This window comes from Salvelinus fontinalis, chromosome 5 (genome assembly GCF_029448725.1).
Source record: "Salvelinus fontinalis isolate EN_2023a chromosome 5, ASM2944872v1, whole genome shotgun sequence".
Taxonomy (NCBI): Eukaryota; Metazoa; Chordata; class Actinopteri; order Salmoniformes; family Salmonidae; genus Salvelinus; species Salvelinus fontinalis.
In genome coordinates, this window is record NC_074669.1 from 27,190,806 (window position 1) to 27,209,952 (window position 19,147).

At 40.0% G+C, this 19,147-nt stretch overlaps 1 protein-coding gene across 3 annotated transcripts in view; it reads right to left on the reverse strand.

Annotated features, from left to right (window-relative positions):
* The window catches only part of LOC129855424 (BMP/retinoic acid-inducible neural-specific protein 3-like), a 110,863-nt gene that overhangs the window by 26,392 nt on the left and 65,324 nt on the right, over positions 1 to 19,147 (reverse strand). For all 3 annotated transcript variants that reach the window (XM_055923076.1, XM_055923075.1, XM_055923077.1), the window contains 3 exons: positions 9,824 to 9,929; positions 9,246 to 9,482; positions 4,750 to 4,972 (listed from right to left, as the gene is read on the reverse strand). In XM_055923076.1, the coding sequence (XP_055779051.1) occupies positions 4,750 to 4,972; positions 9,246 to 9,482; positions 9,824 to 9,929 (566 nt within the window). The remainder of the gene's footprint in view (positions 1 to 4,749; positions 4,973 to 9,245; positions 9,483 to 9,823; positions 9,930 to 19,147) is intronic.

The following is a 19,147-nucleotide window of genomic DNA, read 5'->3' on the forward strand; positions in this document are numbered from 1 at the left end:
ACGTGAACAACGTGGAATCAGCAACAGAAGAATAGTTTTTGATTTTCAGATCAGGAAGCAAGATCCTTTTGCTTGCAAAGACTTCAAAGGTTTGGACAAATACTCATTCAAGGGTTTTTCTTTACTTTACTATTTTCTACATTGTAGAATAATAGTGAAGACATCAAAATTATGAAATAACACATATGGAATCATGTAGTAACCAAAAGTGTTTTTTCCTTGATGACAGCTTTGCACACTCTTGTTATTCTCTTAACCAGCTTCATCTGGAATGCTTTTCCAACCGTCTTGAAGGAGTTCTCACATGCTGGGCACTTGTTGGCTGCTTTTCCTTCACTCCGCAATCCAAGTCATCCCAAACCATCTCAATTGGGATGAGGTCGGGTGATTGTGGAGGCCAGGCCATCTGATGCAGCACTCCATTACTCTCGTTCTTGGTCAAATAGCCCTTACACAGCCTGGGGGGGTGTTGGGTCATTGTCCTGTTGAAAAACAAATGATAGTCCCACTAAGCTCAAACCAGATGGGATGGCGTATCGCTGCAGAATGCTGTGGTAGCCATTCTGGTTAACTGTAACTTGAATTCTAAATAAATCAACAACAGTGTCACCAGCAAAGCACCACCATATCATCACACCTCATCCTCCATGCATCACGGTGGGAACCACACATGCAGAAATAATTTGTTCAACTGTTCTGCGTCTCACAAAGACACGGCGGTTGGAACCAAAAATCTCACATTTGGACTCAGACCATAGGACAGATTTCAGTCTAAATCAAATCAAAGGAAAAAGGAAACTGCACACTGCTCTTGATAGTATCAAGAGCAGTGCGCGGTTTACTTTTTCCTTCATCTTGTTCAACTGTTCCCATGCACCTGCAAAAAGGATTGCTCAGATGTGCGAGTGCCTTTTGAATTTTGAGTCTAAATCAAATTGTATTAGTCACATGCGCCGAATACAACTGGTGTAGACCTTACAGTGAAATGCTTACTTACGAGCCCCTAACCAACAATGCAGTTTAAAAACCCCCAGCTAAGAATTAGAAATAAAAGTAACAAGTAATTAAAGAGCAGCATTAAAATAACAATAGCGAGACTATATACAGGGGGTACCGGTACAGAGTCAATGTGCGGGAGCACTGGCTAGTTAGGTAATATGTACATGTAGGTAGAGTTAAAGTGACTATGCATAGATGGTAACAGAGTAGCAGCGGCGTAAAAGAGGGGGGGGGGGGCAATGCAAATAATCTGGGTAGCCATTTGATTAGATGTTCAGGAGTCTTTTGGCTTGGAGGTAGAAGCTGTTTAGAAGCCTCTTGGACCTAGATTTGGTGTTCCGGTACCGCTTGCAATTCGGTAGCAGAGACAACAGGGTGGCTGGACTCTTTGACAACTTTTAGGGCCTTCCTCTGACACCCTGCCTGGTATAGAGGTCATGGATGGCAGGAAGCTTGGCCCCAGTGATGTACTGGGCCTTTCGCACTAACCTCTGTAGTGCCTTGTGGTCGGAGGCCGAGCAGTTGCCATACGAGGCAGTAATGCAACCAGTCACGATGCTCTCAATGGTGCAGCTGGAGAAGCATTTGAGGATCTGAGGACCCATGCCAAAGCTCTTCAGTTCACCTATTGAGGGGCAATAGGTTTTGTTGTGCCCTCTTCACAACTGTCTTGGTGTGCTTGGACCATGTTAGTTTGTTGGTGATGTTGACACCAAGAAACTTGAAGCTCTCAACCTGCTCCAATGCAGCCCCGTCGATGAGAATAGGGTTGTGCTCGGTTCTTTTTTTCCTGTACTCCACAATCATCTCCTTTGTCTTGATCACGTTGAGGGAGAGGTTGTTGTCCTGGCACCACACGGCCAGGTCTCTGACCTCCCTATAGGCTGTCTCGTTGTTGTCGGTGATCAGGCCTACCACTGTTGTGTCATCAGCAAACTTAATGGTGTTGGGAGCCATGCCTGGCCGTGCAGTCAAGAGTGAACAGGGAGTACAGGAGGGGACTGAGCACACACCCCTGAGGGGCCACTGTGTTGATGATCAGCGTAGCGGATGTGATGTTACCTACCCTTACCACCTGCGGGCGGCCCGTCAGGAAGTCCAGGATCCAGTTGCAGAGGAAGGTGTTTAGTCCCAGGGTCCTTAGCTTATTGATGAGCTTTGAGGGCACTATGGTGTTGAACGCTGAGTTGTAGTCAATTAATAGCATTCTCACATAGGTGTTCCTTTTGTCCAGGTGGGAAAGGGTAGTGTTGAGTGCACTAGATATTGTATCATCTGTGGATCTAATGTCCATTGCTCGTGTTTCTTGGCCCTAGCAAGTCTCTTATTATTATTTGTGTCCTTTAGTAGTGGTTTCTTTGCAGCAATCGACCATGAATGCCTGATTCACGCAGTCTCCTCTGAACAGTTGATGTTGAGATGTGTCTGTTACTTGAACTCTGTGAAGCATTCATTTGGACTGCAATCTGAGGTGCAGTTAACTCTAATGAACATATCCTCTGCAGCAGAGGTAACTCTGCGTCTTCCTTTCCTGTGGTGGTCTTCACGAGAGCTAGTTTCATCATAATGTTTGATGGTTTTTGCGACTGCACTGTCAGAATAAATCAAATGTATTTATAAAGCCCTTTTAACTTCAGCTGATGTCACAAAGTGCTGTACAGAATCCCAGCTTAAAACCCCAAACAGCAAGCAATGCAGGTGTAGAACCTTTCAAAGTTCTTGAAATGTTCCGTATTGACTGACCTTCATATCGTAAAGTAATGATGGACTGTCGTTTCGCTTTGCTTATTTGAACTGTTCTTTCCATAATATGGACTTGGTATTTTACAAAATAAGGGTATCTTCTGTACACCAACCCTACCTTGTCACAACACAACTGGCTCAAACGCATTAAGGAAAGAAATTTCACAAATTCACTTTTAACAAGGCACACCTGTTAATTTAAATGCATTCCAGGTGACCACCTCATGAAGCTGGTTGAGAGAACACCAAGAGTGTGCAAAGCTGTCAAGGCAAAGGGTTGCTCAAATATAAAATATATTTGGGTTTGTTTAACACTTTTTTTGGTTACTACATGATAACAAATGTTTTATTTCATAGTTTTGATGTTTTCACTAAAAACTCTGGAGTGAGTAGGTGTCAACTTTTTGACTGGTACTGTATAATTTAGTTACTCTAGCTGCTACATTCATGACGAGAAAACTAACTAGCTAGCTAGCCAAGTTGCTAGTTAGCTAGCTAAGTTAGTTAGCTAGACAGCTTATATTAACCAGTAATACAAAATATGCCTAAACCTTTTAAAACTTTAGCTGTCACCTTGAGGCTTGATAGGGGGTAAAAATAATCTGTAATTCTTTACTAGCTAGATGACCAATTAGCTTTTATTCCTCTATGAATCAAGCTAGCCCTACTGGCTGCCGGCTAAATTAACCAACGTTATTGATTCTAGTTACTAAGATAAATAAAACAACTCAAATTAGCTACTCAATTAAGCGTTAACTTCTTTGAAGTATTTTCTGAACAGCTTCTCAAGTCTTTGTTTCTCCAGTTGTCAACCATACACCATTTACACTCTCATGTGGCACCCAAATTCAAAAATGAAACTCTGAAAACAAGTGATTCTTGTTGCTAGGCTACCAGTTACAGTGCTTTTTAGCTTGCGGATTGCAGGTGCCTTTAAAAGTATAGCTTGTGTCTGAAAGAATTATATGGATTTAATATTTGTCAAATTATTGAGCATATCCTCAAAACTCAAATAAGCATCAGAAATTGTCCCTACTGAGCATATCAAAATTCAATCAAGATCCTGATATGGACCTCAGTCAAGAGGCTATGCATTGTATGTGCTGAGAAAATATTCTATGTAGGCCTAAGGTCAGTATATACAGAAATCCAGAGGGAATCCAAAAGTGATTTGTGCATGAAAGAAAAATATGGGTTTAATATTTGTCAAATGATTGAGTATGTGGTGAAAACTCAGTAATGCCTCTGAAATCCTCTTTATTTTCAGCATATAAAAATGTGCATATGGACAGCCAAGAGAAGCATATCTGGTATCAATATAGTTTCATATCTTGAATGTGCTGAGAAAACACAGATATGCAATGTATACAGTCAGTATTTGTCAACATGAGAGAAAATAGGTTCAGGATATATGACTCCATGTGTGATATTCAGAGTAATCCCAATAGCATACATGTCTAAAAAGGCACATCTGGATTCTGAAATTCTCAGGACATAGTGCATATCCAAAAATATGCATTGGAAATGGTCTGTATTCTATAGAATATCAAAAATGTGTCATGTAAAGATATCCCCTGATTATGGACCCTTTCTGCCCAGTGCTTGTGTCTCCCCTGTTTGGTTTGCTCCATGTTTGTTTTTACACCCTACCGTAAGTTGGGTGTGAACCCCACCTGTTTTCTTTTGGTTGTCAGTGGCTCATTTGTTAGTTCCATTTTTCTGTTGGGTGACTATTTTTGGTTTCTTATTGGGGAATGTAACACCCAGTACACCACCATTTTACTATTTCCTTTTGCAATACATCCTATTTTACTATGATGTCTTACGAGGGCCATGAAACTCAATTTGTCACATTTCTACTGATTGCACTAAAAATAAATACTTTCCCAATGATCGATTGTTTTTTTTCCAGATCTCCTTACAGTACTTTCTGTATGTCCATCTGAACAGACATTATGACTAAACATCCACTCCTCACAGGGACTGTTTATCATAACATGTTCTCACCTCTTTCTCAGCACAATGACTGTCAGCTGTGTCCGACACCTCTTGCTGAGGGTGAAGAGTTTGTCGACGATCCGTCTGGATTTGGCGATAAGCTGTCTGCTGCTGAGCTCTAGCTGTCTGTAGCGCTGATGGACGGCAGGCTCCATTTTCCAGAAGTACTGGATGGCAGATGTGTTGAGGGCGTAGAATGTCGGGAGTCTCCGTACAAAGTTCTGGAACTCCTCTGAAAGGCAGACAGGTGTGAAGAGGTTTAATGCTCCATCGCAGTTCTGCTCCGCTTAGTACTTTATATGATTCTGTTAATTCTGGCTCATAGTCAAACGGATCACTTTAGGGAGATGGCACATGGGAATTGCTTTGCTGGGCCACCGTGGGGGAAACTGGAAGTGATACTATGTGACGCATATGCTAATGGAGAGAGGCTGAACTAAATGTGGGTTTGTGTATGACATGTCAGCTCCTAGCAGATCAAGCTCATCTCTGTGTGTGGAGGCCAAACAGAAACTGAAAATGTTACCTTGCGTCAGGGCATCCGGTTTAATGAGTGAATAGGGGCTATACAGGAATTAACCAAAATAATTTCAGAGCTATCAATAGCCATTCAATCAATCCAACCTAATCTAATAAGTGACTTTGATATTTACAATTAACAGTGGTGTTGATTTATATCTGATTACAATAGGCATTCGTTCTCAGATTAGCCATTTTATAATACACTACATGACCAAAAGTATGTGGACACCTGCTTGTTGAACATCTCATTCCAAAATCATGGGCATTAAAACCTGTTAAGGCTAGGGGGTGCTGTTGTCACTATTTATGGAAATCGTGTAATTTTTGAAACGGCTTCCTACAAACTTCTTGATCGTACAATATGCATATTATTATTATTATTGGATAGAAAACAGTCTATAGTTTCTATAGCCGTTGAAATTTTGTCTCTAAGTGGAACAGAACTCATTCTACAGCAATTTCCCTGACATGGAGTCAGATTTCACACATTTTGGCCCCTGTTCTGGAGTCAGTTTTAAGGCCACTGTTATTCCTATGAGTATACGGACACTGCTTACGTCTTCCCCTGGATGCCTTTACGTGATGACGCTTTGAATGGTATCGATTGCCCAATCACAGCCACTATAAATGAAAAAATCCTGTAGGTAGGAACTCTTTTCTAGGTGCGTCATGCGCGCGGAGGATACCGACCTACTGTTTTTCCAAGCATTAGTGTAGCCAGTTATATTTCTCCGGTCATATTTTTACTCATTATAGGAGTTAAAAACATCATAAGGTAGTTAATTTAAAGCGTTTTATAGCACTTTATATCCGTTTAGTGCGATTTTGGGACATTTATTTCTGAGCCACTGTGAATCTCTGGGCACCGTTCCAGTTCATGCCGAACGCAATGTGCATTTCTGCATGGCAAGAGGACAGCTTTCGACCAAAAGACGATTAGACCCAAGAAAGGATCCTTTGACCAAGATTCTGATGGAAGAACAGCTCAAAGTAGGAACAATTTATTAAGATAAATCGTGTTTCTGTCGAAAAATGTTAGTGGCTTAGGACGCCATCTTTTTTGACGTAGCTTCGCTCGGCGCAAACTGTATTGAAAAGTAAGGATAATTTAAAAAATGTAATTCCGCGATTGTATTAAGAATTAAATTGTCTATCAATCGCTGTCCACCCTATATTTTTTAGTCACGTTTATGAGTATTTATGTATACGACTAGATCACTGTCTAATATGGCGCACGACATTTTCTGACCAGCTGGGCTACTTTTCTCATTGTCTAACCATGATTTTGGTGGCTAAATATGCACATTTTCGAACAAACTGTATATGTATGTTGTAATGTGATGTTACAGGAGTGTCATCTGAAGAATTCTGAGAAGGTTAGTGAAAAAATTAATATCTTTTGGCGATGTTTACGTTATCGCTCTCTTTGGCTAGAATCAATGCTGGGGTAATGTTTGCACATGTGCTATGCTAATATAACGATTTATTGTGTTTTCGCTGTAAGACACTTAGAAAATCTGAAATATTGTCTGTATTCACAGGATCTGTGTCTTTCGATTAGTGTATGCTGTGTATTTTTACGAAATGTTTGATGATTAGTAGTTAGGTAAATACGTTGCTCATTGTAATTATTCTAGTCCATTTGTGACGGTGGGTGCAATTGTAAACTATGACATCTACCTGAAATATGCACATTTTTCTAAAAAAAACTATCCTATACCATAAATATGTTATCAGACTGTCATCTGAGGAGGTTTTTTCTTGGTTAGTGGCTATCAATTTCTTAGTTTAGCCGAATTTGTGATAGCTACTGGTGTTGGTGGACAAAGAAAAGATGGTGGATTATGCTAATGTGTTTAGCTAATAGATTTACATCTTTACATATTGTGTCTTCCCTGTAAAACATTTTAAAAATCGGACATGTTGGCTGGATTCACAAGATCTGTGTCTTTCATTAGCTGTATTGGACTTTAATGTGTGAAAGTTAAATATTAAAAAAAAAATGTTTTTTTGAATTTCGCGGCTCTGCCTTTTCAGTGGGGGTGGGGGGGGGGGGCTGGTCAGTATATTTGAGCTGGTCAGTATGTCTAGGTAATCCTGTCTAATGCAGCTTTACATTTTTTTTATGTTTTGCGTAGTAAAACTGCATAAATGTTGCTCTCCACTTTCTGGAGGACCGAGTTTTGAAATCAGTGGAATTCAAGTATGATAGCTAAGGAGATTGAGAAAAAAACTGTCTCCGGATTACATCTTCAAACTAAGGGCAACCATGACATCCAACAGGAAACGCGTCCATCAATAATGTATATGGGTAAGATAGTCTAGCTAGCTACATTTCAGATAATACACGTTTCTAATTTTGACAACTGGTTTCATTTAAAGTTAAAGTGTACTTATAGCTAACTAGTGTTAGCTTGCTGGCTGGCTCGCAAGCAAATGTTACATGTATGATCTTATTATTCATATCTCAGAGCCATTTGCTTGGCTAGTTATGGCCTAATGTTATCTAGCTAACATTGAACCTGGTTGGTTAGCTAACCACAAATTCATAGAGGGTGGTAACGTCATGGGATTATGGTTCATTGTTTATCTAGCTACATGTCTTAACAAAATACTTCACTATGCAAGTAACCATTTCGGGTGAGGTCGTAAATCCAGTCTGGCCATCTACTCCTGTTTTAGAGCACTCGTCTGTGTGTGCCAGAGCGCAGAATAACTGATTAATTTACGAACACCCGTTGAATATCCTCGGTGACAGTAAGCGTAGACAAAAAAAGCCTAATACAACTGTTTCCAGCAGCACAGTTACAATCACCAATGCTCTGGATAACATGAACAGCCTAACCAGCTCTGCTAGGGTGACTAAAATAGTCAGTGGGGTGTTCTTTCATTTGTGTCTGGAAGTAGCAAGCAAACTAGCCAATGTTAGCCAGTTACCTTGGGTGCTTGACTGCTTTTGTGAGATCAGAACGTTCGGATCAACCCTAATTATTCACCAGAGCGTCAAGTGCGCTCTTAACCCTCCGAGAAACGCTCAGAATTTACTGACGGACAATCTGACAGCACAGTTGCAGTCACCAACGCTCTGGATAACGTAACAGCCTAACCAGCTCTACTAGGGCCAGTATTGTTCAGTGAGCTGTTCCCTCATTTCTGTCTGGAAATAGCTAGCAAATTTGCTTGGGTGCTTGACTGCTGTTAGTACAGAACGCTCGGATCAACGTGTAAAGAGATGGGTGGGGCTAAAGCTTAAGAGCGTGTGAATGATGCTGAATGGGTGTAGACAAAGGGTTCTCCAGTAGTAGTACCAAAACATTCATTCAAAGGCCATTTTCTCAAAACTGAGTTTACAAGTTTATCAACTTTCAAAGCAGAATTACTTACCCATTGTTCCTCATGTAGTGTATGATATACAATTTTGTAGCTCTGAGTCTACTTTTACCCAATGTAAAAAAAACTATTGAACATTTTGCTACATAAGACCGATTTGAGCCTGTCGGTCACATATACTAAATACATTTTTAAACGGATGGATTTATTGGTGTATAAATACACCAGTTATGCTATTTTGGACCACCAGACTGAATGTCATGCTGCGTGTCATTTGTGTTTATACTTTTTCATAATGACGATAAGTCTGATGTCGGACGACAATAGAATGTTAATGATGTAACTGCAACAACTGTCTACAAACAAGTCAATAGACGTAGTATGAACCAGCCTTTAGTCTTGAAATTGAGGCTGTTCTGAGGGCAAAAGGGGGTGCAACTCAATATTAGGAAGGTGTTTCTATTATTTTGAACACTCAGTGTAGACATGAACCCATATCTCTTGTCAAAGGCAGACACGCAGATGTCACATTCATCTTTGTGTTGTGTAATGTTCTGTGGCCTACCTACAGCTCTTGGCTCTGTGTGCAAGTATCTTTAATGTTACAAACTCTTTCCATACTCTGAGTGTATTGTCAATCTCATGCTCCCTACCTGACTCCTCAAAGTCCTGGTTGGCCATGTTCCAGGTGTCCCTGATGTGCATTAGGCTGGCCTCCATGGCTCTCAGGTCCACGTCGGGGCAGTTACACTGGGGGAAGCCTGGGCTGCAGCGGCACCAACAGTCATTGTTCCGGCACACAAACTGACCCTCCTCATTACAGCCAATGTAGTTCAGAGCCGCCTGGACAAACCTAGCCTTTAGGTACTCTGGTAGGATGGTCTGGAGACCTGGCAGAGGAGAGGATATGGTAAACTACAAAACAAATGACTGTAATATTAACTAGACTCAAATACTGTAGTAACTATAGCATTTCTACAGTTTATATAGGACAGAAGGGGGTACTTTCTAGTCACTTTATAGATACTTTTCCACTGGCTTGTTCATACATGTCTATAAATCCCTGTGATTCACTTTGGAATCCAGTGGTTCGGTTTCCAATGCCAGACTGAAACACAGATTGAAGCTAAATTCCTTCTGACACTGGTGCCTCGTCTAATGCTTGGCAGAAAATAGAAACTGTGACAATTCCATCAGAATGTCTGGGTGTGTTCAATTCTGGATGGCCGACCTTGCAGATTAATCTTGTTTTCAGGGCTCTGAACCAGAACAGAGCTGACTGAGTCCAGGTTGTCATAGTTACTGCATCCAAGAGGGCCTGTCCTTGTTTCGGTCACCTAAAGGGAAAGACAGAGGCACATGGCAATAATCCACTGCACTGTGAGAGAGCCACTAAAGTCATTAAAAATGCAGGCATGCAGAGTTGAATGTCATGTGGAATGAGATGAACAACTAATAGTACACTCACATTCTCCCATCTGCCCTTCCACAGGACTAAATATATTACCTTATTCAGACACATTTAAATGTTCACATCTACAAACATTACAAGTAGTCTAGATACAGTAGTTCAGTTATTTGATGTATGACGCAACACCAAGGTTGTGCGCTTTGACATTTAGTATAGTCTGTTATATGAAAACTCAGAGGCCACGTGAGATTATATCCAAAAAGTATGGTACACGAAGAAGCTTAAAAGGTGAAGAGTAGGTTTGTCTACTCAGAGAACGTGATGACATACAGTAGCAATGCAACCCAAAATCCCTGTTATCTGACACAGGGGAGATAATGTGGATTTTCCAACAACAACAAAAATACAAAAAAACAAAACATTTTCGGAAGCAAAGGGAAGAAAGAAAAGAAATCACGAGATTCACGCTGACAAACCTGGAAGACAGGATCTCTGTTCTCTGAGTGGACGGTTAGATTGTGAACAATCACAGCTCAATCATCATTGACAAAAGGCTGATTTAAAGCTCCCGTATATCAAGGTTCCTCTGCCATCCTCTCAAGACAACTGGCAGCCTGCAGGCTTATCCATCTCCCTCCCTGTCACTTAAAAGTTGTTCTCCCCTTCCACCACAGTGGCTCCTTAAAAGTAACTACATTGCCAGTGTAGATTAATGAGTACCTGTGATTATACTGTACATCCAGCAGAAAGAACACACTTTTCCTTTCCGTCTGTGAGCAGAACAGTCGGATTTCTTTGACACCTACTTTAAGGTCACTGGGAAAAAAAACATAGGGAGGGTGAGACACGAGAAAGAAAAAGAAAATAAACTGAACTGTGTCAAAAGGTCTCTATCCTTCAAAGCATTAAGACACCAGAACCATGACCAACCTTATCCATGATATAAGTAGCAAGATATTCATTATATGATAATCACAAGATGTTCATAAAAAATTTCACTCAACATTGAGGTTTGAGTTACTTTGAAACGGAGGAGCGGGAGAGAAAGAGTGAGTGTGTGAGAAAGAGAGAACGAGACAAAGCGAGGGTGGGAGAAAGAGAGAACGAGACAAAGCGAGGGTGGGAGAAAGAGGGGGAAAACTTTAGCAGGCCCATCGCCAGCATTTCCATTATTTTTTTATTGATGCTTCGACACAGTTAATTAAAATCCCAGATGTGTCTACAGGGATGGGCAGATTAATTTCTAACACAGACAGATGTCCAACTTAAAGGGAAAATTGACCGAATGCAAATCTAAAGCTGGGTTTTCAATGCATAGCAATGAGACCATCTGCAACAAGGACCCAGCGGAGCAGAGCATGTGCACACTTAGTCCTTTCTATAAGAAATTGATTTAGAAAAAAATAAATACTCTAAACAGTGATTTGTATATTTCAGTATGGACAGTAACTTACGGGGGCTTTGGGCGCTGTCATTAACTGGGAAATTGCCTGAATACAAATTGAAACATTTAAATGAGATGGATTGGAGATGGGGAGAGTGGGTGGAGAGAAGGAGGATTGTATTAATATGCCATAATCAAGTGCAATTAAATCACGCTGACTATCAGAAATTCTAACAGCTACAATTAATGGGTCCGGTGATTGCTCTTAAAGGCTTTCCTGTAATAATTAGTTTGTGTTGCTTGGTTATGTGATTAGGAGGGGACAGGGCCGGCCCCAGGTATGAGCGACATAAGTGGTCATTAGGGGGCCGGCAAAAAAACTAAACTTAGTTGAGGTCTCTACTTACTGTTGAGAATTAGAATAGTAGAATACACAAGGTACAATTTAAAAATGTGGTTGTGCATCAGCAGTTGTCAATTAGCCCATGTCCAAATTTTTTTTTAGATTGGTAAATTAATCTAGCCAGCTATCTGAACTTGTAGTAATCATGGCCGAATTACCAACCTGTCACGAAGGGTATGAACCCCGTGGAGGCCCCCATTGATTTTGTTAGTCACTCTCAGTAAGATATCATATTAACATGCCATAAGTCATGGCAAAATGTGTAGAATTTCAGGAAATTAGCTGTAAAATTGCACATTTCTCTCCACCCCAAGGCAAAAGGAGTAGAATTATATGAAATTAGTTATAAAATTGCTAAACTTTCTCTCCACCCTATGAAAATAGTAAAATTGCAGAAAACTTGCTTTAAAATATTAACTTATACAATATTATGTGTACGCCCCATGGAAAAAAATTGTCATATTGCAGCAAAATAACTTTTTCTTACTCTGGAGAGGGGAAAATCATCAAGAGTAGAGCCATTAAAATGTTTTGCCCATGAGCTGGAGGGGTCCCCAACCAAATCTCGCTTAGGGCCCTCAAAAGGCTAGGGAGGGGATGTGTCTAGTATGCATCATCATACAGTACTATTAGTCAGCACCAGCATTCTGTCAATCACTCATCATGAAGCATGCATTCTTCTTAAAGTGCCTCAGCCAAAGAATCTGCCACTGGGGACTTGTTTAAAAGTCTAACTAGCGGTTAGTGTTTGGGAATAGCTAATGGTTTTAAGGGAGAACGGTGAAAGTGCTCAAAAGTAATGCAGTAAAAACCCTTTCATATTTTAATATGCATGGTGCATTGCCTCAAGTGTCTTGGAAGCTCAATTCTTTTCTAAATGCAAGCGTTAATATTATTATACTACCACTAAGGCAGAGGCATTGAAACTGAAAGAATCATGTCTTTTGTTAACCTGTTGGGGATGGGGGCGCTGTTTAGACTATTTATGCTAATTTGGCTAATTTTTGAAACGGCTTCCCACAAAATCCTTGATCGTACAATATGCATATTATTATTATTATTGGATAGAAAACAGTCTATAGTTTCTATAGGAGTTGAAATTTTGTCTCTAAGTGGAACAGAGCCCATTCTACAGCAATTTCCCTGACATGGAGTCAGATTTGAGAAATGTTGGCCACTCTTCTGAAGTCAGTTAAAAGGGCACTGTCATTGCTATGACTATACGGACACTTCTTACGTCTTCCCCTGGATGCCTTTACGTGATGACGATTCCAATGGGGTCGATTGCGCGTTCACAGGCCCTATAAATCAAAAAACCCTGTAGCTAGCAAGTCTTTCCTTGCTGCGTAACGCGCGTGCTGGACACCGACCCGCTCCTGTTCCAAGCGTTAGTTTAGCCTGTTATATTTCTCCGGTCATCTTTTCACTCGTTATAGGAGTTAAAAACATCATAAGGTAGTTAATTTAAAGCGTTTTATAGCAATTTATATCCGTTTAGTGCGATTTTGGGACATTTATTTTTGCAACGATGTGAAAAGTTGGGCACGCTTTTCAGTTCATCCCGAACGCAGTTGACATTTCCACATGGCAAGAGGACAGCTTTCCACCAAAAGACGATTTCTCCCAAGAAAGGATCCTTTGCCCAAGATACTGATGGAAGAACAGCTCAAGGTAGGACATTTTTATTATGATAAATCGTGTTTCTGTCGAAACATTTTAGTGGCTTAGGACGCCATGTTTTTTGACGTAGCTTCGCTTGGCGCAAACTGTATTGAAAAGTAAGGATAAATTAAAAAATGTAATAACGCAATTGTATTAAGAATTAAATTGTCTATCAATCCCTGTCCACCCTATACTTTTTAGTCACGTTTATGAGTATTTATGTATAAGAGTAGATCACTGTCTAAGTGGCGCAAGGACTTTTTCTTTACCAGCTTGTCTACATTTCACATTGTCTAACCATGATTTTGGTGGCTAAATATAAACATTTTCGATCAAACTGTATATGCATGTTGTAATGTGATGTTACAGGAGTGTCATCGGAAGAATTCTGAGAAGGTTAGTGAAAAAATTCATATCTTTTGGCGATGTTGACTTTTATCGCTCACTTTGGCTAGAATCAATGCTGGGCTGCTAATTGCTATGTGCTAAGCTAATATAACGATTTATTGTGTTTTCGCTGTAAGACACTTAGAAAATCTGAAATATTGTCTGTATTCACAGGATCTGTGTCTTTCGATTCGTGTATGCTGTGTATTTTTACGAAATGTTTGATGATTAGTAGTTAGGTAAACACGTTGCTCATTGTAATTATTCTAGTCCATTTGTGACGGTGGGTGCAATTGTAAACTATGCCATCTACCTGAAATATGCACTTTTTTCTAACAAAACCTATCCCATACCATAAATATGTTATCAGACTGTCATCTAATGAGTTTTTTTGTTGGTTAGGGGCTATAAATATCTTAGTTTAGCCGAATTGGTGATGGCTACTGGTGTTGGTGGACAAATAAAAGATGGTGGATTATGCTAATGTGTTTTTAGGTAATAGATGTACATCTTTACATATTGTGTCTTCCCTGTAAAACATTTTAAAAATCGGAAATGTTGACTGGATTCACAAGATCTGTGTCTTTCATTAGCTGTATTGGACTTTAATGTGTGAAAGTTAAATATTTTAAAAAAATATTTTTTTTGAATTTCGCGGCACTGGTTTTTCAGTGGGGGGGGGGGGGGGGGGGGCCGCTAGCGCCACGCTGATCCTAGACAGGTTAATTCAACCAATGGATAGTTCCACAAAAGCAGCATAAAATGCCAGTAAAAGAACCAGAGATGTCATGTATTTGAATAACAATGGGTATTAAGAGGCCTGTACTCCAACCTGTTTAGAAAAATATGGAATGCCAGTAATGTTTCATAAGGAACGGCGATTCTTTGGAAATTGCTTCTTTCACAGCGCCAAAGAATCGGCCTGTTTTTATTCACTGGGGCATAGCCTTAGTCAATGCTGCATATCCCCATTTACATCCTAGATGTGTTTATGATTGTTGAGACATTCTTTGAGGATTCCGGCCAGATGTTTTAAAACCACTGTTTTCCTGGCTTACACTATCATCGCTAGCGTAGCTGACGTGAGCTAGCTACCTTAACAAGCTATGGCTAGCCTACTTCAAAGCAACTTGGATTTGGCTTTGAAACATGATAACATTTAAAAAGGCAAATAATAAGTAGGAAAACATTTTGTCATGATTGTGATGTCGCCAGATTGACTTTACATGCAGTAAAAATTTAGCCAGCTAACCAAGATTGAGGGTACCACCAAATTTTTGTTAGCTAACATTAGCATTGCTAGCTATTTTTTATGAACTTTACTAGTAACATTAATGGAGCGATGCTCTTCCCTTCTCTCAGAGTTTAACCTGTTGGGGATGGGGGCGCTGTTTAGACTATTTATGCTAATGTGGCTAATTTTTTAAACGGCTTCCCACAAAATCCTTGATCGTACAATATGCATATTATTATTATTATTGGATAGAAAACAGTCTATAGTTTCTATAGGAGTTGAAATTTTGTCTCTAAGTGGAACAGAGCCCATTCTACAGCAATTTCCCTGACATGGAGTCAGATTTGAGAAATGTTGGGCACTTTTCTGAACTCAGTTAAAAGGGCACTGTCGTTGCTATGACTATACGGACACTTCTTACGTCTTCCCCTGGATGCCTTTACGTGATGACGATTCCAACGGGCTCGATTGCGCGTTCACAGGCCCTACAAATGAAAAAACTCTGAAGCTAGTCATTCTTTGGGAGCTGCGTAACGCGCGTGGAAGACACCGACCCTCTCCTGTTCCAAGCGTTAGTTTAGCCTGTTATATTTCTCCGGTCATCTTTTCACTCGTTATAGGAGTTACAAACATCACAAATTAGTTAATTTAAAGCGTTTTATAGCAATTTATATCCGTTTAGTGCGATTTTGGGACATTTATTTTTGCAACGATGTGAAAAGTTGGGCACGCTTTTCAGTTCATCCCGAACGCAGTTGACATTTCCACATGGCAAGAGGACAGCTTTCCACCAAAAGACGATTTCTCCCAAGAAAGGATCCTTTGCCCAAGATACTGATGGAAGAACAGCTCAAGGTAGGACATTTTTATTATGATAAATCGTGTTTCTGTCGAAACATTTTAGTGGCTTAGGACGCCATGTTTTTTGACGTAGCTTCGCTTGGCGCAAACTGTATTGAAAAGTAAGGATAAATTAAAAAATGTAATAACGCAATTGTATTAAGAATTAAATTGTCTATCAATCCCTGTCCACCCTATATTTTTTAGTCACGTTTATGAGTATTTATGTATAAGAGTAGATCACTGTCTAAGTGGCGCAAGGACATTTTGTGACCAGCTGAGCTACATTTCACATTGTCTAACCATGATTTTGGTGGCTAAATATAAACATTTTCGATCAAACTGTATATGCATGTTGTAATGTGATGTTACAGGAGTGTCATCGGAAGAATTCTGAGAAGGTTAGTGAAAAAATTAATATCTTTTGGCGATGTTGACTTTTATCGCTCACTTTGGCTAGAATCAATGCTGGGCTGCTAATTGCTATGTGCTAAGCTAATATAACGATTTATTGTGTTTTCGCTGTAAGACACTTAGAAAATCTGAAATATTGTCTGTATTCACAGGATCTGTGTCTTTCGATTCGTGTATGCTGTGTATTTTTACGAAATGTTTGATGATTAGTAGTTAGGTAAACACGTTGCTCATTGTAATTATTCTAGTCCATTTGTGATGGTGGGTGCAATTGTAAACTATGCCATATACCTGAAATATGCACTTTTTTCTAACAAAACCTATCCCATACCATAAATATGTTATCAGACTGTCATCTAATGAGTTTTTTTGTTGGTTAGGGGCTATAAATATCTTAGTTTAGCCGAATTGGTGATGGCTACTGGTGTTGGTGGACAAATAAAAGATGGTGGATTATGCTAATGTGTTTTTAGGTAATAGATGTACATCTTTACATATTGTGTCTTCCCTGTAAAACATTTTAAAAATCGGAAATGTTGACTGGATTCATAAGATCTGTGTCTTTCATTAGCTGTATTGGACTTTAATGTGTGAAAGTTAAATATTTTAAAAAAATATTTTTTTTGAATTTCGCGGCACTGGTTTTTCAGTGGGGGGGGGGGGGGGTGCCGCTAGCGCCACGCTGATCCTAGACAGGTTAATGATTAAGGTGCTCTGACCAGACAACGTTGCAGAGAGTAAACTGAGCTGGTTAAAGTTCAAGTTTACTCACAGCTTGCGATTGAGAAGGTTGACTGACGACCCAGAAAGGTTTAACGGTAAGCGAAGCTGGCTACAGCTCATACCTTTATCTAAATTTGTAAAGTTCCAAGATTCTATGACCTTGATAGAAAATAACAAAGTTAATCTTGTTTTTGCATCCAAGGGTACCTTTTTCTTGAGGGGGAGGACATCGAGACCTTGATACTATAAGGTTCTATGTGACATTTTTGTCAAAAATCAGTCAGTAACATATCTTCAGATGGTTCTTTATATGTCTGTGAAATTAAATTTTTGAAAAAGTAAAGTGAAAAAAAGGAAAAACGAGTAAGTTTGATCAGCATAAACCCATTTGAACCCCTTGGCTCTATACGGTTCAATCTGAAATTGAATCACAAGCCTTAACAAATACAGACGGGCTAATCAGACCATCTCTTTGCCATCTGCTGCTAAGTATGGTCTAGGCCAGGTGTGGACAACTCCAGTCCCCGGAGTCCTGATTGGTGTCACTTTTGTCCCAGCACTAGCTTACACACCTGACACCAATAATCAACTAATCATGATCTTCAGTTTAGAATGCAATTAGTTTAATCAGCTGTGTTTGCTAGGGATGGGAGGAAGTTACAATCTGTCCCCGAGGACTGTAGTTGCCCATCCCTGGTCTGGGCTAGTCTAGCCAACAAGCAAAATCTTAAAGTAAAATAAATCTTAAAGTAAATGATGTTGTTCCATCATTCAGTGATGACAGTAATTTGTCTGATGATCATAATACCTTTATGTATTTGATGATGTGTTCTGACTATCTTGGCAAACTAGTGTTATTCTATCATTTACATATTCAAATAGCTACAGTTTTCCCATCAAATCCGTTCTACATCTTGAACTGCTGCTACTGTCATTTCTCACTAGATGTATCTTGCGTTCCAAAGCTCAGCCTAACAAATTCTGTTAATTCTCCTACAAATGAACCATAACAGGACATGAATGACTGAACACGACATCCTAGCAGACCAGAAGATTGGGTGAAAAACACTCCTCTGTCCTTTCTCACAGCGATGGCTAGTTGTTTTTCAGGCTAATTGTAATAAACCTCAGTAGAATTTGACCAGAGTTGTAAATCAAACTTAAACCACCTGATTTATGTCCACCTGGTGCTTTTAGTGTTTCCTGTTAGTGTTCCATGCTCACTGGTAGGTTAAAGCACCATTTATTACGGACAGCGTGAGACACATTAACTCATACCCAAAATGTCTGACAAATGGGGTGAGCTCTCGAAGAAATTATTGAAATGGAACCGATGATTCATCTCTCATGCGTAATTGTAGAGATACCACTTCCCCTCCTCTCTTCATCTATTTTATTTTCCCATTCCCTTTATTTTTTACCTGGTGTGTTACACTTCCAAAAAGTTTTGGGATACTGGAGAATAAGAGCACCTCCTCCCAGCTGCCCACTGCACTGAGGCAAGGAAACACTGGCACCACCGATAAATCTACGATAATTTCAGAAAGCATTTTTCTTACGGCTGGCCATGCTTTCCACCTGGCTACCCCTACCCTGGCCAACAGCTCCCCCCACAGAAACTTGCCCAAGCTCCCCCCCCCCCGGTTATCCTTCACTCAAATCCAGACAGCTGATTTTCTGAAAGAGCTGCAAAATCTGTATCCCTACAAATCAGCTGGGCTAGACAATCTGGACCCTCTCCTTCTAAAATTAACCATTGCAATACCTATTAGAGGGTCCAAGTATATATATATTTTTTAATATATTTTTTTTAAAAATACATATATATTTAAAAAGAAATACTAGCCTGTTCAACCTCTCTTTCGTATCATCTGAGATCCCCAAAGATTGGAAAGCTGCCGCGGTCATCCCCCTGTTCAAAGGGGAGACACTCTAGACCCAAACTGTTATAGACCTCTATCCATCCTGCCCTACCTTTCTAAAATCTTAGAAAGCTAAGTTAACAAACAGATCACCGACCATTTCGAATCCCACCGTACCTTCTCCACTATGCAATCTGGTTTCCGAGCTGGTCATGTGTGCAACTCAGCCACGCTC